This window comes from Dermacentor variabilis, chromosome 3, assembly GCF_050947875.1.
Source record: "Dermacentor variabilis isolate Ectoservices chromosome 3, ASM5094787v1, whole genome shotgun sequence".
NCBI lineage: Eukaryota > Metazoa > Arthropoda > Arachnida > Ixodida > Ixodidae > Dermacentor > Dermacentor variabilis.
Window position 1 is genome coordinate 45,050,090 of NC_134570.1, and position 24,202 is coordinate 45,074,291.

Consider the following 24,202-nt stretch of genomic DNA (forward strand, 5'->3'; position numbering starts at 1 on the left):
GGTCCCCTCTAGCAATTTTTTTTTTTTAAACTCTCTCCCACTCTCCTCTGCTGGCCACCATTCAGGTGTCGTAAGACAAAGCTAGACAGTGTGGCCAACAGCAATGTTTTCGATTCCTAAAATAGAAAACCAACCACTTGCTATGTACAACGGGAGAGAAAACTTTCTGCAATTCGTTTTTTCACAAGGCTAACTGTGAAAACAAAGCATGACAATAAACTTTGCAATGAATGGTTGTGTAAGTACTAACAAGACGCACATGTTTCCCTGGATTACTTGCACTTCAGAAAAGTAAACATACAAATGAGGGAAATGGTAGAGAAAGCTGCAAAAATGTAGTTTATTGTCCGTTCACACTGGCGATAGTTGCAATGCAGCAGAGCTCATGTACATTTTTATTTCCCCCATTCTAACTCTCAAAGCGACACTTTGATGCGAGCACAGTGAACATAGCTGTGCAGGAGCCTTCAAAGGAGGCATGTGACAAAGGTGCGTGCAGATACTGTGGAAATGTCACAGGTTTTGTCATTACATCTAGCAAATCAGAGGAGTAAAACATTGCAAGGAAATCTAGTTACAGCACTTCAATTTCTGAGTCAAGCAATTAGCTCTTGCCCACTGAACTTTTTTTTCAAAAATGTGCAGACACTAAAAGAGCAATTGGAGATCTTTGGCATCTAAACCATAGCTTGTTATGCCTTAATTATACACATTTCGGGGTGAAAGCATGTTTTTGATGATTAGAACTGTCTGGCAGTAAACTGTGCCATAGCCGCCCAAGAATAGCTTACCAATCAATATCTGGATGACATTCCAATATAGATGTTGCAGCAGTCAAGGAACGTATTTTTGATTCGATGGCTGCATTCAGTACGACTATCAGATTTTGCACTGAAGTACTCCAAATATTTGCACATACCCAGCACAGATAATTCGTGGCATTGTTATCAATACACAAAATTAGGAAGAGCTGTGCACTTCATTGAAAGTACATTGAATCAAATATGTCCACCAGCTACACTAAACACCCACACGTAGCCATGTGACAAAAAAGAAAAAGCACGCTTCTTGAAGACAAGTTCAGATCTAGAGCCGCATGCCTTGTATTTTTCCAGTACGATTTGTTTTACAAAGAACTCCACTGAATAATGTTAGAGGTGGCAGTAAATGTCTCAACAGATGTAGAAGCACAAAAGTTGTTCAAGGTTGACCAGGACTTATTTTTATGTAGACAGCAAAATGTGCTGCAGCTACAGAATTAGGTCGATTTTTCCCCCAAGTTTGTATCATCTACGTTTTGGCACTGCTGCCATAACTTTGGCAACCTTTCTTTTTTTTGAGTTCCTGCGGTGTAAAAGGAACCAGGTAGCTGCTGCAGCCCATGATATTTTGTGGCAATGTGAACATGCCTGCAGTTTACTTATTGCCTCGCACTCTTCGAATCCCAAAACCATGCACACACTCATGTACATGACAGCCTCGTTAAGCACAGTCCACTTGGCAAGTCAGCCGTATGACATCGTCTTTCGTTAGAAATACGACAGCACACCACTCGCGGCATCATAATCGCAAGCACATAAGTGCTGGATAATTTTACAACATGCAAAAATTTCCTTGCAGTGCTTCTATTCGTGTAGCTTCTTAGGCAAAACTACTGGCCAACCTTGAACGACTCTTTACAAACCATGCAATGATGTCCACACTGCATAAGTGAACTCTGCCTTTGAAGCATTATGGAATTACTGTGCGTTGATGTAATGAGAGCATGTTCATCATGCTACACCATCTAACAAAGTGCTCTACGGCTGACGCTGTTCGAGGGAAAAGTGCAGTATCTTGCGCATTTAGGCGCTAACACACACAAATATGCCCACTTCATTATGGTACAAACATTCAAAAAAGTACCCGACCACACGCCTGAATTTACTTACATGAAATTATTTCACACATGATCAGCCAGTGCACCCCTCGAGCGCCTCTTGAACACTTGAAACCAAATTCCATGCAATACATGCGCCGCTTTGGGAAAATCTTGGTATGCAATGCCATGTCGACAAGGCAGCCCAGTATTAGTGGCTCTTCTGGCTGAACTCGTGACGAGCTCGCACTCGAATTTTGTAGAACGGTCTTATGTCGCATGGTGTTTTTAGTATCGTCATGCTTGGACGCAGTGCACACGTGTTTCATCCTGAATGAACCAGCAGCACACATCAGCGGCAACACCAGATTTTGAAAAATGTCCCTGTTCTTTCCACTGAGAAAACCTGCAAGCTGCGGCCTGAAAGCATTAGCTATGCGTATGCAGTTGTCTCGGTGGCTAGTGTTTTGCCCTTCTAGGCCAGACGGTGCCACCATCCCATCTAGCAGACATACTTCTAATCTAATCCTAATGCAATCGAGTACTGCACCCGAGCAAACAAATCCGAGTACTGTACCTAATAAATCCGAGTATTGCATTATACAAAGTCAACCTTGAAATGCAACTTCTGTGCGAAATATGAGCATGAAAAAGCTCATAACTTAGCTGCAAGAGCTAGTTACCAGGCAGCATCACCCACCGACATAATGCACAGTACACGAATACTTGGGGTTTACGATTTCATGCGTGAAAGTCAATCGAGCCACTTCCTCTGTAGTACTATACTACCAGTTCTAAAAGCTCAAATGTCGCACTAATTCAAGGCATTTCCAGGTGTCCATAAGTCACACAAGCACACGAAGTCCCTCACAAACTCCATCGCAGTGGGCAGCAATGCCTGATCTAGCAGAACTGAGAAGGCGCATCTTTTTTTTTCTTTTTTGCCTATGGCACAAAGGCACCACGACTGTAGGAGAAATAAGCAAACCTGAGCACTTTCTTCACATGATAGCGCACTAATTTATCACAAATGCTTCTCACAGATTGCCATGCGAAACATTCAAATCAAGTGGAGATCACCACATTGGCAGAAGACTAATCCAGCAACTGGGCAAAGCACGACCCTCACTAAAGGTAGTCGCAATAAGTGCCACGCTTTGGTGAATATAATGCAGGAAGCCTTTTGGCAACTGAAAACTTGACAAAGAAACAGTATTAGTATTTTAATGCAAACTAACAGTGCATAACACGGCCATATGTGTATGTAGGCTTCATGCAATCCACGAAAGGGCCAGATGTGTTCCCCGGGAATCTGCATTTGCATTGCAAAGCTGTACATTGCTGTGGTGGATTGGCCCACTGGAATTAAAGCCTCAAGATGCTTTCTTATTGTATTTGAACATACCTAAGCTGATGTCAGCATGCCTTTTCAGTTTCACCCTCACAATTCGCATATCCGCGCCTACTGGCATCGATAGGTTTATTTTCTTGCGAAGCTTAGTTGCACGACTACCGAGTTTGCTGAACTTTGAAGTAAGAAAGATGGAGTACAAATTCCTTGCACTTCAAAGCAATTTACATTCTTGCTCTTCGATTTCTCTTTTCTCTCTCCTGTTCAAGTTGGTAGGCATGGTGTCCCTTTCAGGAGACTATTGCTAGCTTGCTTCTCTTTCTATGTGGTGTTTATATATGTTTACATGATTGTAATAATAACAACAAACATAACATAAGCTGCTATATGAAGCTGGTAATTTATTTTTTACTTATTTTGCGCAATCACAGCAAATTTCAGACATGTGTCATTGTTACAAAGTCACTTGGGGTGGCTTTGCTTTCCCCCAAGTAAAATTCAGTAGGGATTGTAGACAACTTGAGAGTAAGAATCTGTACCATATTTTGCATACTGTATCATGGTAAAGCATGCTTAAAGATTGAAACCTACTCTTATGTCAAAAGCAGTCCCCAAACAACTGATGAAACATTTCAGCCTGCCCAACGGGTCGACTACTCCGACAGCTCTTTGCAATTATGCAGTGTGCGAACTTTTTCCACAACTCCTTAAATGCATTATTTTTTTTTTATTTTTTTTTGCCAGAACAGCGGCTAAGCTTCGTATGAGAGAGGACAAGCTACAAAGATGACTGCCTGCTCAGGGACCATCCCACAAAGAAAACTTTCAGCCCAAAACAAGCCACCACAGCAGAAGGTGCCTTCTCCACTATTACAATAAAGAGCTCTCAGCTACAATATTACTACAAATTGCATTTTCTAAACAAAATTTACAAAATACATGCTGTATTCCATGTTCCAAACCAGCAGCACTGGCTGCACAACTTCTGACAATTTGATCTGATCAGCGAGAAATGCGATTACACTTGCCAAGTTTGCAGACCGACTGTAAAACAGTGCCGAAGTCCCCCGCATTTATGTGGCAGTGGCAATGCTAGTGACAAATACATTAAACTGCAGTTACCAGGGCACCGCTCGATAACAAAACCCACAAAAACACATGAGCAGAAATTTCTCCCCCTTTTACTTGGCACAAGTAGACTCATTCATGACTGGGACACTGACTAATGACTGGCAGTGAAGGAGCGAGATAGTTTCCTGAATGTGACTTGAATGGTTGACCTCGGCTGTAATGTTTGCTACTTGCCATGTCTTGCAGGCAACACAACAAGTATGCTCGAACCTGATTGCTTTGAAGATATTTTAGTTAATTCTTCGTACAGAACAGTACCTTTAATGCTACCGTCTTGCTGCACAGTTCATAGATCAGTTGAGCAAGCCCGACAGAACTAGTTTGCTTTTCTATATTTCTACACAGCAGTCCAGGATCTGGTGGTTTTGGTGTGTGAAGCCAGTTTTGTTCACTACAGGAAGTGTTTTTTCCAAAATCTTGTGATAGCTCATATCGCTTAATAGAAATTAATCCACATACTGCTTGGCAGAGAAGTTTAACCATTAGAGGGGCCCTGACCCACCCGTCAGGCTTGGTGAAATAACAGTCCGCGGTTAGCATACGCTGCTGTGAACATCGCAGCCAAGTTTTGTTGTCGTACGCAGTGCATGGAGCTCGCAAGCAGAGCACAAAGTTGCCTTTTTCTCAAACTCTCCATGTTCAACAGAAGCCTGCTCCTCGTTCTCTTCTGTACAATTTATTTAGTAATAAAGCAGATTACCACATGTCGCTGCTACTGGTAGCTGCAGTCTGCTACGCAGTGTAGATACCGCAGCTGCCGCGAGGTGCTGCCACGAGTCCACTGCCTAAACACATTGTGGCTCGCTGAGGACAACCACGTTTGGCTTTCATTTAGCGTGTCATAGGTACCAAGATCAGAAGTTGTGGCGTCTACGCCAACATCCAAAATGAAATTTGAACTGTGCACCATGGTGACATTTAGAGGGCAGAGCGTTGTGGGCACACACCACTCCGCCACAGCCTTCGCAGTGCAAGGCATTGAAGAAGGGACAGGTGCACAGCGGAAGCTGTGACTGATTGCCAATAACTCTGCTTCTACCAAATTCAATGAAGTACCTTTTGCAGCAAAGTATTTCTCCACTTCAATAAAAAGCAGTTCGGCACCCCTTTAACGGTACTGCAATAGCACAGACACTCAAAAGTAGCCATAGCAGCTTTAGCCTTCACATATAAAGAGGCGCTAAGGAAAAATGCTCTGATCTTTATATATATATACCTTTAAACTTTCACTTCTTTGGCAGTGTTAATCTTTATGTGGAGGTATAAAGGCCTACTCTTATTTCAAATTTTTAAGCTATACCACGGCATCTATGACATCTCTGCAATGTATATTATGTAGGGGTGTGTGAATATTAAAATTTTCAAATATGAATCCAATATGAATATTTAGCATTGAATATCGAATAATAATATGCACACGCATTTATTAGCAAGTTGGTTTATTTTAACATGCTTGAACATAGCAATTACATTGCTATTGGTAAAAAAATTAATTAGTAAGCCATTATACTAAAATGTGTTTCGGTCATGTTAACATCGCAAAACGAATAATTTCTGCTACCTGTCTGTTCTTGGCAGCCTGTGCCTTATTATACCGCATAAATTTCAGGCAAACTGAGAGGCATATGACCCTGTACCAGTCGCCACTCTTCGCATTCACTGTAAAGATTAACCTCAGAATTGGGGGTGGAACCTGCAAAAGCGTGCACCCTCGCTGTTCGCAAACCCGTGCCCCTTGCTACTGAAAGGCTGGCTTTCCTGCACAGTTCCGGCGTCTTGTGCCCACGCGTGCCTTACAGGCAAAATTTCACCGGCAGCATAAAATCGTAAAATTCAGCACAAGATCAGACACTTTTTTAGAGTAGATACAAAAAACGCCAAGGACCACAGCCAGAAATATAATCGATTTGTTTCGAATATTCACAGCTAGTCTAATATTCGAAAATTTTCACATAGCTAGTTTTCAAATCGAACATGAGTAATGAAAATATAATGTTCGATAATATTATGTAATAGTATATTTTCGCTTGCGCGGCTCATTCATGTAGGACGAGTATGCACAAGTGGTTAGATTGCTCTTCTGCATACAGTGCAATGCCTATTTTTACTGATAAACGACTAGCAGCAATCAACATCTGACAAAATCCGACATTACGGAAAGCTACTGCAGATTGTTTTGTTTGTTTGCTTTGGGGAGGGGGCTAATTTTGATGCAACAGTTCCCAGACATTCGTTAGTGCATTTTTTTAAGTTTGCCAAACCACCACTTACAGTCATACTGACCAATATTTAGCTTTAGAAAGGCAATTTACAAATGTAACTGTTTGCAACATATTTCCTTAGTGTTTCTTCAATACCTTGAAGATGATGCCGAGAGCAGCAACGCATTCAGAGCACAGACACAAAAGACACTGTCCACCATAGTTCCAAGTGAATCCTGTGGCACCAATGTTTTTCATCTCCACTTGGCATGTCTCAAGCTTTCAGAAAATGTTCATCGGAAATATTTTTTATTCATAGAACCTTTATTATGGTTTCCTGCTGTCCCTGGCAATGAATAAAATGCTCAGAAAGAATCCAAAAACAAATGAGTACAAGTACGAACACTTTGAACTGCTGAGGTAAAAAAGAAAAACAACAAAAATAAGTTGTGTAAATAGGAAATTTCTCCTAAATGATGTCACCAGGAACAAGGTCAACATACCAAAGCAAAAACACGGAAGTGTGACAGCATTAATAAAAAACAATACTGTACACAGCTGAACACAAGAAAGATGCTTCTAAAGTCGTTGTACAAAACGAAACAAAAGCACTGCCTACTGTAAAACATGTGAAGAATGTGCAAAAAACAGCACAGCTAGCTGAACTGCTTTCCACAAGCAATAGTGATGAGAGATTTCTAAAATGAGAGCACACATTTTGAGATACAAATAAGAACACCGATCACTTCTACAAATACACTGATTTCAAAAGAATGACGCAAAAGCTAGGTTTAAAAGCTTTGACTGTTGTGACAACTGTCTTCATGGCTTAAAAAGTGTTGCCATATTGCCAATAAAAGCTGGGACAATGTTCTCGTTAGCAATAACAAATGACCCTTGACATGGTGCTGCTCTCGAGAGTATTGCATTTTAGTTGCTAGGTATCTTTGCAATAAAGAAAGAAGTAACTAAAGTTGCTCACATGTCACTCGCACACACTTCCTGTTTGGAGGTTTCGAGCGGGCAATCATTTTACATAGACGAATTACCAACACTTACCTTAAAAAATGCAGCTCGTCGCTAACCGGTCCAAGCAACGCGACCTTCGTAAGTTGAGATTGGCTGGTGTGGTATGTCGACTGCCTGTATTGGAATAATGACTGTATGCTTTCGATGAACATGCTCATTGTCAGTCTCGACTAACATTAGCTTCAAAGTTGCCGCAACAACCTCGCATCATTATCTTGAAAGGAACATCTGTGTTCTAATGATTGCATACAGTTCGTAGACGACACAGCTATGAAAGAAAAGTCTAGCGCTACAAGGGTGTGCGTCGCTGCAGTACATGGCACAGAGTCAATTTGCCACTTTGTTTTACACACGAGCACATGCCAATGCAAATTATTGGCCTGACTGAAAGTGGGAAGATGCAACACTTCTCACTGACGAAACTGTGGCTATGTTACATGAACACTGCACGCCAGATATCAACAGTGCCACACGAAGTGCGAAAACATAAACGTGACCCTTTCTTCAACATGCAACTTATTGAAAAGAATATTGCGCAGGCTTGCATAGACAGCTTGTGGCTGTTCTCCAATAAACATGTACAACCGCACAGTAGAGTTACTATAACAAAGATCAAAAGCTGAGAACATCCTTAAACACAGAGTCGAAAATGCCATTTTCGAAAGGAAATGACAGTAGTGAAAAAAAAAAGCAATGCTAATGAAAAGCTTCGAAATGGAGAACAAAACGAAACACTGACTCCAATGACATTCCGCATCTGCTCAGACACATTATGTGCACATGCTGCAGCCACGCACAAGATTGGGCAAAGATTTTTTCCAATCAAAAAGTTCGGAGGCACTAGACGGTTTTTTTTCTCTGGTTTGCTGCAGCTTCAGGCAAATTGCCTGCAGGGAGCGCAGCATGTCATTTTTCTTTCTTCGCACTCTCCATTTTTACTGTCCAAAATAGAAGTGTATATTATGCGCACCTAGCCTTCCCCCTGCCTTGGCTCCCTCTGATTTATAGTAAGCGTCGTCTGACCGTGGTGGGGGGAGCCTGACTAGCTGGGTCACCCTCAAAGAGGGGGCAAAGCTAATGAAGCAACACTGCAAGCACACGTGTGCACACACACACATACACACATGCACGCACACAGACACACTGCGACAGATGATGCTACAGTAGGGAACCCCCAAACTTCTGTTGTGTTCCGGCACCCTTTGTTCCTTTCTTGCCTCTTCTTGCACCCCGAGAGGTTATTTCGCCATTCCAGGTATCTTAGACATCATCTGCGTAGGGATGAAAGGCCAAGGATCAGAAACAGAGGACGACAAACGGATGGGAGTTCAACATTCACTTTTTTTGCAACACTCTCACAACTGACCATGTTACATCCTGTGACATATGGCTATTGCAATAGTTTCTGCATATGCCCTGCAACATGTCTTGATGCAGTGAGATTTGTAGGCTAATACAGTCAATCCCGGACATATCAAATTTGAAAGGCGTCACAATATAAGTAATAGTATATTGATAATTCTAAATATAAATGTGCCTATCTGAAGCTGATCTGAAAACTTGGCGAGCATCAGACAGTTCTCCCAAGATTATGAAAAGCAGGAATTTGCCAATCTGTTTCTACAAGGCTATGTCAAATGCACATAAAGTGTGCTTTTTTTTCACCACAAACCGTATTTACTCGAATGTAATGCAAACTTTTTTTTTTCAGATAAAACGAGTCCAACAATTGCGTGTGCATTAAAATTGAGTTTGACCCTAAATCTGCGTTACCATATCGCCATCGGTATTTCGAGATGGCCGCCTCATACGCACCAACATTCTTAAACTTCAGTGTCACAGCTCTGCTCAGGAGGTGGCCGAAGTGGTGGTGACTCGAACTAGTGGCGCTGCAGTCTTGTCTTTTGTCACTTCTGCCACTTTTGGTTTCATCTCTGCTTATTCATTCTGGTGGTGCTGCTCTGTCTGAGCACTGTGGTCATGTTGGTGTTGCATGATGTGCGGCGGTCCGGTGAAAAGTTTCGCGCAGAAGTGTTTTGGCGTCAAATAACAAGAAGAAGCTTCCTTTGCGGTTCTGCATTGCCCACGGCTGCTCCAGCGGCCAGATGCAATGCGGTGCGATGACCGCAGAGCTTTATATATGGAAACACATGCTGCGCCGAAGGAAAGAATGCCTCACAGATAAGTCCGGTGTGTGTGTGAACAAGTCCGGTGTGTATGAAAGTCATGTCGAGGATGACAATTTATATTTTCATTCTTAAGAACAAACATATATTGATCCCTTGCGGGAAATATGGATGCTGGTTCACAGCACAATTCCACGACTTAATTATTCTCGGTCTTCACGGACACATCTCAAAGCCAAGAAATGTGATGCAAAAGCTAATTTCACCAAGAGAAGGAGCTCGAGTGTCGGCAGGCACTTCAGTAGAAGCTTGCAACGACAAGTTTCATGCAGGTTTCAAGCTAATTACGCTTGGAATATTGTTGTGCTTGCCTTCGCAATATGCACTACTGACTGATCAAGTTCACCACCATGATTTTGTCTTCTGTAGCCTGAAAGCTTGAACTTATTAAATACGACGCCTGGCAGCAGCAATACGTGGATAGTTTTACATGTGGCAACTCATGGATGGAATCTTGAGTTATGGAAACTTGTCCGTGAAGAGTATCGCACCTAATTTGCTGCATGAAAAGCTACAACATCTACAAAGTGCTATTTCGAGTGGCTATACTGCTTTCAAAAGCATAATTGAAATCATCCTCAGAGAAGCAGATGGCTTGACAATTAAGCATGGCCGAGAACGCATGGCATCAAGCCAAAGTAAAATGGCGATATATGTGTGCACCAGAAGCAGTGTAGTGCACAGTAATTACTGAAATGTGCGAACATTATCTCTGGCTGTAGAGGCAACTTCATTTGAGCAAGCCTCCGAACACAACCCTCAAGCGATATACAGAAACATGTATGGCCAATATAATAAAGAAAAATGCCTGTGGCTTCAAATGTAAGTGATTCTCAACCCCCACAAGCCCCTTTGCAGAGATATGAGGTCATTCAAAACCATCCTGGGATATTCACTGTTATTAAATGCATAAAGAATTATTCGTCGCACACTTTAGTGAATCCTGTGTCCGGCAACTTATTCTGGAGCACCTCGGTCAGGACTGCATTTGAAGGTGACGATTTGTAGTAGTTGACATGACTAATCAAGTTTTAATCATCATGCACATGTACTTGGCAAAAAAGAAAGGAAGAAAGAACGATAAGACCACCGTTTTACGTGACCTACCAGAAAAAAAGGCAAAATAAATTTGGAAAAAAGGTCAAGTAAATAAAAGATGTGCGTTGCCAATTTTGTTCATACAAAATAAAATAAACCTTTGACCTATGAATGTTCAGTTTTCGAATGGGTTCTTGTCACTTCCTGCCGATTCCTGCCGATGGCAGGCGGAGAAATTCACCGAGCATATTTAGTTTCCAGATAGGAATATTGCTTGATACAGAGCGGTGGATTCGGCGCTGCAGCTGCTTTTTGGTCAAGTGGCGTAGACCGTTCGGGTACCCCGCAACATCATATCGAAGTTGAATTGTCTGCTACTTGCAGTTTGTGCGACTTTCGCGCGCCAGCGAAACCAGCGCAGCACTGTGCAACAACGAAACTAGTGAAACGCGAAAGCGTGGGCAACGTGGAGTCGAGCGAAAATTAAACCTTTCGACCGCCCGCGTTGTCGTCAAGGGTAATATCAATCAGTTTTTTCTAAAATATGAAGAACTAGACAAGTAGCATTTTATTCCATCTTACAATATAATACAAGGATGTTTTTGCAGCAAACGGTTGAGTACTAGTGACAAAATTTAACTGAGGAGTGCCTTCGTCATCGGGCAAGTGCTTGAATGTCCCGGGGGAGTCTAATGATGTCCGGCATTTACCTCAATTTCTCTATTATTAAGGTTTTGATCACGATAATAAGGACGCCTTCGAGATTCTCGAGCACTAATCTATCACTTTAGCTTGACTTTATATTTTGCTTTAGTGTTCCTTTCAGGAGTCGTGAACCTCCTCTCAGACTTGGTGAAAAGACAGTCTGCGGATAGCACAGGCTGCTGTGAACATCTCGGCCAAGTTTTGCAGTTGTGTGCAGCGTGTGGAGCTCGCAAGTGGAGTGCGAAGTCACCTTTTTCTCAAATGCTCTATATTCAACAGACGCCTGCTCCTCGCTCTTTTTTGGACACCTTATTTCGTAATATAGCGGATTCCCATACGGGGCTGCTGTTGGCCAACAGCTGACGCCAATCAAGGCCACCCGCGTAGCAATTAAACTTTGGCCACCCTGCTTATCTGTATTGTAGCCGTTGTGCATCGCTAATTTCGACAAGTTTTGAACGCTCAACTAGCCTCAAACCCCACGAAACGCACGGCCAGACTACATGCACCCTTGCCAGCGCGCACTCATTTCTGGTTAAATGCCTTGGCAGACTAATTGATAGTGCTTCAAGATGCGCAAGTTGGATGTGGCTACTATCCGTAGGTCAAGCTTGTGAAGAAGGACCCCAAAGCCAGTCCGCACCACGTAGCACGGTCGGACGAGCATACGAGCGCGAGCAAGCACTCCAGCACTGTCGTGCACAAAGCAAACACTGCGCATACACACTACAGTTGCATGTAGCTGCGGTCTGATATGTAGCGTAAATACCATGGCTACAGCAGGGTGCCGCATCGTAGGTGCCAAAATCTGAAGTAGTCGGGTCTACATTAACATCCAAAATCAAATTTGAACTGTGTGCCCCAGTGACGTTCAGTAGTAGGAGTGTTGAGGGTGCGCTCCGCTCTGCCATAGCCTTCACAGCGCAAAGCACTGAAGAAGGAGCAGAAGCATCGTAAGAGCGTGTTTGATTGCCAATAACTCCACTTTTTCTGAATGCATTGAAGTACTTTTTGTGGCAAAGTATTTCTGAAACAGCATATTTTACTTTCAAATGCATTTTTACACATTGATAAAATGTGGTTCAGGGCCCCTTTATAGCTAACACATCAACTTTCCAACACTTTAGCCACTGTCAATGCCTGCTCAGTGCTGCTCGCTGTTAATCGTCGAAAAAAGACTTGCAGTACATTTGAAGGCAAGGCAAAGTGTAGTACTACATGTTTTGTTTTATGCTGCTTAAGGAAAGACTCAGCCTGACAGCTTTGATTCATTTCTCTGATGAAGTAAAACAAACGAATATGCACAAATATCATATAGGTACGCGAGATGTCACAGGAACGTGTCATCAGTGTGAAGTCTAAGAGGGGAACCACATTTCCCACTAATAGTCAACCTTTTCCTACCACAAAAGTAAATAGAGCTTTGAAATAATCTTCACTCTAGCTGACTCAGTCTTCCTCCTTGGTGCCCCTAATTTAACATCTCGTTCCGCAAGAGCATTGCCACAGCCAAGCAGCAGCACCACCAAGCTACTCACCTTGGCGAGGTCTACGCCCGTCAGGGCTTGGACGGTGGGAGGTATCTGGCTGACCAGCTTGGTCACCTCAGCAGTGGTGCGGTCTTCTCCACTGGTCATCACAATCTCTTCAGTCTTCGCCAGTGGTGCTGACACTTCTGCTGCAATCTGCATGTGCAAAGGGAAACATGGCTGATGACAGGCAGAACAACAACAGCAATACAGGCAAGACAAAAAAGAAATTTCCCAAACAAGAGCCGGTATGATTACTGCTATTACCTATCAGGTTCTACTACAGGGCAACAGGAGTTTCGTTTGAAGGAAAAGCTTGCTCCATATCTACTGCCTTAGCAAATAACCATGCTAGGAGGCTGTCTTTCATTGTCTCCCCGTCCTTTGATGAACATATCAAAGGGTCAAGCACTAACAAATTATATTCTTAAATTTCAAACCAGAACCAGAATTCTGATAATGCATCAAAAATTAAAAAGGCCTGGGAAATTACGGTTATGGAACCAACAAGGTAACATGAAAAAAATCATGGGTTCAAACAACGACCCTTTCATTTGCCCCTTGAACAAAAAATTCCACACGTAAATCATACCCAGATAAACACTCTTGATAAAGCTCATATCTAAAACAAACCTCGAACAATCCTTAGCAGAGCTAAATCTGAGTAACAATTTTCAGCAGCACATTCACTGCTGCGGCATCACAGCAGTGTGTCGTGCACTGTAGTGAAGCCGTACAGCAGGGAAAAATTGGTGCATTACCTATTTTGTACTTGGAGATCTCAATTTCCAACGGGCATAATACATGCAAAGATACAGCAATGTACCACTATAACGACCATTACAGTTGGGCACCTCTAGTGCAGACATCTGGACAGCAGCTCACCTTTGGTAAGGTGTCCAGCACAAGACTGAGGATGGCAGCATCTCCGAACTGCTTGTACGCAACAGCCTTCATACGCATCCGCTCGGCATCAGCCTTTCCCACGGCTTCAATGGCATACCCTTCCGCGGCACCAATCATCTTGATCCGTTCTGCCTCGGCACGGGCCACATCCACTGTCTGCGTTCTGCAGTCATAAAATGCAAGAGTATTTGAAATGTCTATAACGGGAATGTGTCGAACAGATGGGTTCTTTACGCATCCACAAATTGTATAGTACGCGACCGTTTTCGCATTCCACCCATGTCAGAGTGTGTCCGTGGTTCATTAGAACCAAACCCGCAGCCTTGTGCTCAACAGCAGAAAAATGTAGCCACTGAGTCACAACTACGGCTGAACAGCGATGAAGTGTAGTCGATTGATGGTTCCGATGAGGGAAACGCATGACAAGCACAAGTGAGCAGTTGAATGCTGTGCCAGCACTTGCGGGACTTGTGCATTTCGCAGGATCAACACGCAGAAAGCCTTCCAGATGGTTCAATCGCGTCTGCTTGCATGTTTACATAAGCGTACTGATCTTCCAAGATTTCCAATTAACAGAAAGTCTATGTAACTCTGTCATGCCGTTCGATGCACATGAACAAAGTTCCCGGAAGTATTTATGCTACATTTCGTGGGCATGTGGAAGAATGCTGCCAAAGTTAGCTATTCAGCCTAACACAAACCAACAACAATCATTAACCGAGCAGTGGGAGGCACAGCTCGCCAGCGTGGACCTAGGCATACACAGAACACCCCAGTGGACAGTCAAGACCAGTGGAGCCCTGGACTAGGGGGGCCACCCATCAATTTTTGACCCTTTTTTCCACTCCCTGTCTTAAGTTTACTACTACTACTGCTACTACTACTACCAATTTTGTTCAAATCCACACCCCTTAAGGTGCAACAAGATGAACATCCCCATCTGGAAAGCCTATAAGAATGCCACGGGACTTTCAAGGTCACCCAAGTTGTTTGCTAAAGGCCCTGTGATGTGAGCACAGTGATAGCAGGTACTACACCTCTTTCCTTGGGCTATCATTTCCACACGATAGGCTTCAGCCTCGGCAGGCAACCGGACGGTGGCAGTGAGCTCCTTTTCTCGACGCAATATCTCTTTCTCCTCAACAGTGATCTGCTTGCGCCGTTCCACAACGTCTATCTCGATTTCTTCGTTACGAATCCTCTGCTTCATCTTGGCTGCCTGAAGCTCATATGCTAACTGTGCCTCCGCTTTCTGCAAAAACAAGACAGAAAAAAAGGCACACACAACCATTTAAAACATGCCATGCAATAAACTGACATTGCTAAACACAGCAGTGGAGCAAAATGTTGCAAGATTTTTAAAAAGTGACAAGGAGTCTTTTCGTTTTGTTGTTCTGGACCGCCCAGGACTGCCCGAGGCGCTGCATACAGCAACACTCATTGGTTGAAAGCTGCGTTCTTGAGCATTGAGATGAAACAAAATGAAGAGATTGTAAATATTGCTTTCTTTCTCTGGCCCTCTATCAGAATGAAGAAAAAGCTTTGAAAAATAGCCCGGCTTCTTTATGAAGTTTAATGAGGCCTTGTGTAGCAAGAAAAATACCACACCTACTCAACGCTTTATGAGCGTAGGCTGCATGAATGAATGCTGACTACTCTATTCTGTGCTGAACATGTTTTAACCATACAAGCTAATTTTTCAATCATCCCACCTAGCGTGCTTATTCATCCAAGAATTTTAGTATGTACAACATTCTCGAAAATCAACAAAAACCAGGACAGATGTCATGAATATATGTAACGGCATTAGGCACAGGCTCCAGAAGTGATTCTCTCACATTTAATTTATATGTATTAATTTATTGGTTGTTCTTATTGTTTTAATTTACAGTATGAATTTATATTTTATCTTTATTATTAATTTACAGTATTAATTTATTGGTTGGCCTGCGGAATAAACTGAGTGGTGCATTTCATATAAACATGTATAGCTGGTTTTCTTCAAGTCATGCAGGAATCTGTGACGTTGGCACTAAATCCACTGATGTTAGACAAACATGCCAAGCCACAAAAGATACACAAATAAGACAAACAGAAAATTCCTAAAATTGTGAACTGACTGAACGACAGAGAGGTGTCAAATGAAACACATAGCTCCCTCTTACCCGTGCATTGACTTCACCGTCAAAATTGGCCTTCTGCAATGAGTACATCCGGTTTGAGTCCTCAATTTTGGTGTTGGCCCCATACTTGACATCCATGGCAGACTTTTCACATTCCGCTTCCTGCAAAAGAAAGAAATTAAGGAGAAGAATGGAATGCCAGTCAATCTCAATAAGCGGTTAGCCTGTCAAACCAGCTTAAAACATGTACAGTAGAAACTCATTCTTTGCTATGGAAGAAAGAGCAAAAAAAAAAGAAAGAAACATACTGACCCGGAAGACATGTGATCTGAAGTCACTAAAAAATATGGCAGACTGAACTGTAGATAACATCCATGTAATCAGTAGTGTTGCACGAATAGTTGCAGCATGAGACGACGGGCACACACAGTTGGTGAATACCGAACGATCTAAGATGCACATTGTCATTTTGGCAGCTTCGGCTGGCTTACATACCGTGCTCCTCTAATTCGGCCAGGTCAGCAGCTTCTTTGAGCAGAGGCATTCTGGTGAGAAGTTTTGACGTGCCTATTCGGCAAGAATCGCTGTGGCACGAGATGCAAACGTGTGTCAAGCAGGTGGAACCCAAGCTACTAGAGGCACGCTATGTTGTTTTCCTATTGCATATTGTTTTAAGGTGGCGAAGGAAAACCAAAATGAAATTGAGCTGGTGGGCGACGCCGGAATATGATGCTGCCAGAGCAAAACATGCTCATTTCCTATCGCCTGAAGCAGAGAATGGTGGTGCGTCTAGGTTATCGCCTATCAAAAGCATGCAGTATGCTTCCAACAGCACTATGCCACACACAAGCACATGCTGTCAAACATAAATGAAGATTATTACGATAGGGTTGGTGGCAATAGTTGTGGATACAGCGTGCAATGGCCAGGGAGGAGATTTGCTGGTACCAGAATTGAAAACTGGGTGCGTGCTGGCACTTTCACATGACAAGAGCGGGCGAGCACTGCGAGGAAGCTGCAGCGGTGGGCAGCTACTATACACAAGGGATCAAGCCACCATAAATTGCATCATTTGGTTGCAGTTTGTCAACGTACTGAAAGTTGGTACAGAAAGATTGCATTTTTCAAGAACACATTTTTCACAGCCCTAGTTTACAAGCATCAGATCGATGTGCTAGCACAAACCCAAGGAATGCAAGACAACAACAACGCACCCTAATGCCGGCGTCCCGCTCAGCCTGGGCCACACCAATGTCTGCGTCTCGCTTGACGGCCGCAGTGCGGGCACGTCCCAGCGAGGTGAGGTACTCGACCCGGTCAAAGACATCCTTGATGGTGAAGCTGAGAATCTCGATGCCCATGCGGCCAATGTCTGGTGCAGCAACCTCCCGAACAAGTGAGGCGAATTGGTCTCTGTCCCGGTACACCTCTTCCACTGTGAGTGTGCCTGCACACCAGAGAGAAGGGCGTGACCAACACTGACTGAACTCGAGCTAACACTTGAACCAACTTGAAGAAACATGAAAATATTCACACAAGTGGAAGTTTGCTCAACTGAAGCCTTAGTACAGGGTCTTTCTATGGGTAGGGTGGGAGCAATGTAAAATATCAGCAGCAGCAGCAACAGCGTATTTACGTACACTGCAGGCCTCTCGCATCAATTGCCAACTATACACCAGGCTTTCACCACCTGACCCCCCCCCCCCCCCCCATCTTATGCTTAAAAATTTCCCAATATAATCACAACCACCTAGTTCTCTGTCGTCCTCAACTATGCCTCTTTTCTCTTGGCATCCATTCTGCAACTCTAATAGACCATTAATCACATGATCACCACCTTCACATGATGTTGCACCCGACTTCATTTCTTCCTCTTAATGCCAACGATATTATCAGCTAACCAGGTTTGCATAACACCTATAATTTTTCTCTATTGCTCGTTGTGCAGCCCTAAACTTCTCAAGCTTTTTTGTTGACCTCCAAAGATAACTATCCCGGACAAAGAAAAAAAGACAGCAAGCCAGACATGAATAAAAATAAGGGTGTACTTAATGTAAATGTTTGCTGATGTGAATAGCAAAGGGGCATTTCAATGTTAAGGAGTGACACGGCGGTATGAATATTAAATTTTGAAGTGATGGTCACACCTGAATAAAAATTAAACGGCACATTTATACCATTACTATAAGCCTCCGTGCCAAATTTCATTATTCAGAATACCATGAGGGTTGACGGAGACGCCCTGTCCCGTGAGACTGTCACAAGTCTGTGCACCTGGCATCACTCACGTGTGGAGCCTCTGTGAACAAGGTTCCTTATTGCATTTTATTAGATAAGCAGTACAGATGTCCTGTCTAGCTCAAGGTACCCTCCTAGAGTAGATTGTTTTCAAAGATAAGCTGGCGCCCAGCAGTTATTCAACACAAAAGCTGTCTCACAAATGTGAAGGAAAGCAGAACAATAAGTGGAAGCTATGCAAGTGTGCCTAGTATTTTGGGTAGGCAAATACAACTAAAAACGTCTGAAAATCAGTTATTTTCAGTGCAGTAAGGGGCTAACTGCCAAAGGAACACAACTGGTGCCTGCATCTAAGGGAGAACGAAAAAGTACCTAATTGAAGATTATTATAGTACTCCCTAATGCAAATCTTGAGTGCAGCTACTTATGCGTTTCGACTTCACAATATATTATGGCAAAGAGTGATTCAGAATGACAGGGTCCTCTAGGCGGCAGCACTGAGCCTCTGCTAGGGTAGCTTGCTTAGCAGCAACGGCAGATGAAGCATTTCCACCAGTTGCAGCAATCACTGTACTGAAAGAAAGCATGAACACAGGAACATGTGGCGCACGTGGAGCGCACTCTCTAGCGGCGGTAGCGCAGGCAAAGTAGTGCATGCGCAGTGGGTCTGAAACCAACACCGGCACTTTGTTTCCATGGTAACGGGTCATGCATTTGCCACATGCCTGGTCGCCACCGTGAAGCATATCTCGTGCGGCACTCCACTTTCTTCCCCACCCTTTCACCATACTCTCCTCTGCTATTCTCCTTGCACTCTCTCCACCTTTCATCCCCCGCTGTGCTCCGCATTTGCTCTTTCATCATTCGTTGTGCTCGTTCACCCAGTTACGCCGAGGAAGCCGAAGCTGCATTGCAGGAACTGGCACCCAAGAGCTGCATTCTAAAAAAGTGCTGATGATCATTCATCTTCGTAACTAGAACAAGCATGCGGAAATAGGACCGGTATAATATAGGAATTTTTTTCACTTGATTGTATTCCTTTCTTATTCACCACTCACGACCAGCCAATCGTGACAGTAATACCAATCAGCCAATCCTTGTGCTTTTCGTGCCAGCCATTGAAATTTGCTAAGCTGTTTTTGTAGCTGCTAAAACCTCTATTTTAATTTTCAGTTTTTGTTTGCCAAGTTACTTTTTTAATTTTATTAATGCAGAAGGTCCTACCTGCGGCTTCTAAATACGGCACCACCTGCATATCCTATGTGTCACTATTATTATAAGAAAGATAGATTGATTGACAATGCAAAAAGACTACCAATTGACCCACTGACAAAGGGCACAAAGAAAAAAATCTGAACCTAACAGCAGACACACAGAGAAAAAGAATCTGAATCCAACAGCAGACGTTGCTAATCTGAAAATAATCATCACATTTTCACAGCCCAGGATAACACCAGGTCTTGCTGTTTCCCATCTTTCACTCTGTTATAACAGCAATAACACAGACACACACCCAAGATTGCACGCAGATGTCCTTCGAGGGTCTGCAGGATAACTCCCTTGATGTGGTCAACATCCTTGCCTAGAAACTGCTCGGCCGCTGTTGACAGGAACTCCTTCTCCGTCATCACCTTACACTGTGCCACTCCGGTCACAGTCAATGGCACACCTTGCGACGTCTCCACATGTTCACAACGGGGCGTCAGTGTCATCACTTCTAGCGACAACCTGAAAAAGAAGATGCCAAGCAACAGCCTCCTCAAACGCAAAAGGCAAAGAGAAATCACTGGCTTTAGTTCTCGCAAACTCATTAAGTCACTCTCGAATCAAGTGCATTTAGGGAAGTACTAGATGGCACCTTCCACGAAGAAGTCTGCTTAACATGTCCACTGCGATGTGGGTCATGGCAGTTATTCCCACTGTGCAGGGCTTTCCTGCAGTGCGCAAGTGATGCCTTTGTTAGGAATCAACAGAGAGGAAAACATGCTTCTGAACAGACATGTTGTGGCGCCATCTATTCAGGAAGTTTCAAAGGAACAACTCCCTGGTGGTTCACCAGTACGTCACTGCGCACACCAGAGGAATATGACAAGTGACCCACTGGTGGGTCCCCACGCACATCAATCGGGACTTCAAAAAGTGCCACTGCAGTGAATGTGTCAAAGGAATACTAAAGAGAAACACTAAACCCATATATAAAGGCAAAGTATTCTGCCAAAGCTACATTTCTTTCATTCCCATGAAGCAAATATATTGATTAGTAGTCTATAAAATGAAGGGCAAACTTGCCTTTTTGAATGAGTATGAGTGGCTGCCTTACTGGCAGCCACGCATACTCTTGTCTACTCAAACTCTGTCAGTGACTTTCATTTGTACTCGCATGAATGGAAGCAACTAAGAACACAAGTGAGTGTTGACGAATATAAATAGGCATCGGTAGGAATGCAAGAGAGTGCCGACAAGTACGAGTGAGCACATAACATGCGAAAAGATTGGCATGTCAGTATTGGTATATCTTGCCAACCTACGACAAGGACAGATCTTTGCAGGTTTAAGCACTCACCTTTGTACATCTGTGACCAGCCACCATGCCCAAGCCCAACCACCAACGACCATCTTTTTGCCAGCATTCCCACAGCATCCACCTGACACAAACCAACAAAGCTGTAGAACGAGCACATGCTCTAGTTTTACATATACTGTTCAAAGAAGAGCAAATAAATGACAAGAGGAGCACTAGTGACTTTTTCCTTCAGTGTAGGAAAATTCCAGAGTGAAGCGACAAAGTCCAAGCTATAATGGAGCAACATCCTCAGTTGCAAAAAGACCATGTGGTGCAACCTTGAGGCTGTGTTTTGAACTCAATCAGCATGTTTAACTTCACCATTAAGAACTTGGAAAAAAAAGAATAAGGAAGGAACAAGATCGAGAACTTGTCCCCTTATGCCTACTCCTCTGCATACTTGTGCATGCCGAGAAATTCTTACAGGACAGTAAACGCATTCTTGTTTTTCGTTTTAAGCATACATCAACATGCTAGTTTTTGTTTTTTTCTGTGCTGAATCATGCTAATAGTAAGCCAGTTAGATACCACTAAACCTAAACACAGCATGTGCACCATGGTTTCAAATTCTGGGGTTTTACATGCATCATGGCATTATTGTGCTAGAATCAACTATAGAGGTTGATAAACTACTCTATGCAGATCTCTTTTTTCCTTCATCACAGTGTTTTCCACAGATCCATTTGCCTTTTCCACTGGTTGCATCAATTGACTCACCGCTGTAACAGTCTAATTTCTTACAGCAGACTTAGATTTGGAAAAGCAGAGAATGCTTCAAGTGCTCACTTAAGTATTCAGGTAGCTTCTCAAAAGGGCCATCTATGTTGCAGCCCATGGGATATGTTTCAGACTTCTTCAAATTAATGGCCAGTTTGCAAGAAGCTGCCGCTGTTCTATTTAAAAAATCTATACAAAAAAAAGTAAAGTTTGAAATTTTAGCGCTCTTCGCTAATTGGTTCCTTCCATGTTGCTTTGAAGAAGGCAGGTCTGACAACTAAATGAATGTAGCCATTGTCTGTGTGGCCTCACTCGAGCAGAATGCCAAGAAAGGTGCCTTCGACATCTGGGGCCGTCACAGGGGAAAGTGTTGCTTAACACCACAACACTACAGCAAGGACTGAAGCATCCAAAGGAGTAGCACATAGTGTGTGAAGCTGAGTCACCCTACATTTTTTCCTTGGTCGAGATGTGGGCCCAAGTACATTTATTTTGCTTACATCGGCCGAGTTTTCACTGAAGCCCTCTACACACATAGTAATTAAAAAGACAAACCAAGGTAAATCTTGTTCCTGCAAACAAGCGCATGCACAAAATTATGAAAGGCATACTACTACACACACACAATTTAAACAACATGCTTTATTTCAAGGGCACAGTTCTTGTGCAGTTATCATCCACGCATCTCAGCACTGCTGTGCCTAAATAACCTGTCTTGAGAGTTGTGCAGCCATAGAACTGCTGTAGAGAAATGACATGCTTAGTAGAATAAGTTATGTGGAACAGTTGTTTACATCACTTCTCAGATGAAAATAACCAAACAATGAATTCAGGCCACAAAGCTTCTTTGACATGTCATCTATTTAAAGTTCCAGACACTCGATTATATAGATAATAGAACTTCCAACTGCGATAGTGTGCATATGGAACCATGTGATGAACGGACAGTCTGCCATTGAGGACCTTCGAAAAAAATTGCAATTCGTGCTCAAAGTCCACTGCGTCTATCTTCGCCCCTGTGCAATTCATCAAATAAATACAACGCGGTAAATATTTCCTGGCGTTAGTCTTTTTTTTTTTTTTTTTAAGCGGTGTTCCAGGTTCGCCATGCGCCCTCGATTCAACAAACCCTCTGGCCATCGGCGTGCGCTAAAGCGAGTCGCACAGGAAAGGCGCAACAAAAATACGTCCACGTGTCGAGGCCCCGCAGCTCGGCTCCGCCTAGATAGCCACTGCCCTCCGGCATGTTTTCGCCTGCGCGCACGTCCTTCACCGACATCTTTCTTTGCTTTTGCGCGGTCACGTTTTACAGGCAAAACAAAACAAAAAAAAAGGAAACGCAACAGCTAATCGCGAAAGCTGCGAGCGGGGCGTGACCATAGTCGATCCAGGTGAATGCGCACCCTCTGGCGCGCTATTAAAAGGGAAAGTTTAATCGGTAGGTTATAGTTGAAACTTCGAAACCATAGCCTCGGTCGGTCGGTCTGTCCGGGAATCAAACAGCGTTTTGCCAAGTTTCATTTTTGGAAGCGTGAAAGCGCATCTTTATTTTCCCGCAGCACCGTCTTAGATTTGGTCGCACAACAGTTTATCAATCACGCAAACAACCTACTGCCATCCGCTTGCACAGCCGTTTGGCGCTACGGAGAGCATACGGCGAGCAATGTAGTGCGACGCGTGCGAAACAAGCATGTAGGTAGCAAAACAGCCAGGGGCGCAAGATTATCTGCGCGTGCTGTTCGCGAGTTTAGTGTCCCCGTGCTATTTGCCGGGCGCGCGGCTCGGCGCCCCTTGTTGGCGCCGGCCTCGGTCAAGCTCGGTCAGCGCCTGCTCTGACGTACCGCGCTTTCGTCACCGCTACGTCTCGACGAGGGAAAAAAGAAGCGACAAAATGAAGCAAAAGCAAGAGCGCAATCGAAATGTGCTGTTTATTTCACGAGTAGGCCTAGGTGGAGCGGCTGTTTTCGTGTGTGTGTGTGTGGATGCGGCTATGCGGTTCCCCGTAGCATCGGAAGCGCAGAGAACGAGCAGGCAGCACCGCGGGCCGAACCGGTGCAAGGAAAATAAGTAATCATAAGCGCACTCACCGGACACTATGAGGGCCTCGTTGGGGCCAACAGTCTGTATGTTGCCCATGATTTATCAGTTTATCCTTCGAACTAGTCGCACGCCGCGTGCAGCAGGGATCGTATTGCAGAGAAGGGACAAAAGACGCCGTCGCCGCCACTCAGTGGAGCCAGTGGAAACGCGCTTTGCCGAAACCCACCATGGAGTAATCCGGCGTCGAAATGCGCCGTCAGTCGATTAGGCACTCGTTCGTTTGCGTGTCCGATGCGGCGAAGGGGTGCTAATGGGCGTTCCTGCAGGTATTTCCCGAAGATGATAGCGGTGGTCGCAAGCGCCAGGACAACTCCCACTTCGGCGAGAGAGCGCGGGCGAGAGGTGCGCTGGCTTACGTGCGTGCGGGCCGGTGTACGTTAGCAACGGTTGTTAGGCAAGCGCCATCCCACATTTGAGCGTGCTTTAGAACAGCTTAAAAGGTCACTCTTAATTTGTTTTATGTCGCGAATGACCGCTTTATTTTGTGAGTAGTCAACTACCGGGCTATAAAGTTCTGTTTTTTTGCA

The 24,202-nt window shown here is 43.8% G+C and overlaps 1 protein-coding gene across 1 annotated transcript; it reads right to left on the bottom strand.

Moving 5' to 3' along the window:
- Nucleotides 1-313: 313 nt before the first annotated feature.
- On the bottom strand, nucleotides 314-24,023 carry Flo2 (flotillin-2). Its single transcript, XM_075684899.1, has 9 exons — nucleotides 23,663-24,023; nucleotides 20,859-20,940; nucleotides 19,809-20,023; nucleotides 17,272-17,504; nucleotides 16,100-16,219; nucleotides 14,972-15,186; nucleotides 13,914-14,097; nucleotides 13,038-13,184; nucleotides 314-8,841 (listed from the first exon to the last, which is right to left on the bottom strand). The coding sequence occupies exons 1-9, from the start codon at nucleotides 23,709-23,711 to the stop codon at nucleotides 8,809-8,811; spliced, it is 1,278 nt and encodes a 425-aa protein (XP_075541014.1). The 5' UTR covers nucleotides 23,712-24,023; the 3' UTR covers nucleotides 314-8,808.
- Nucleotides 24,024-24,202: the final 179 nt, after the last annotated feature.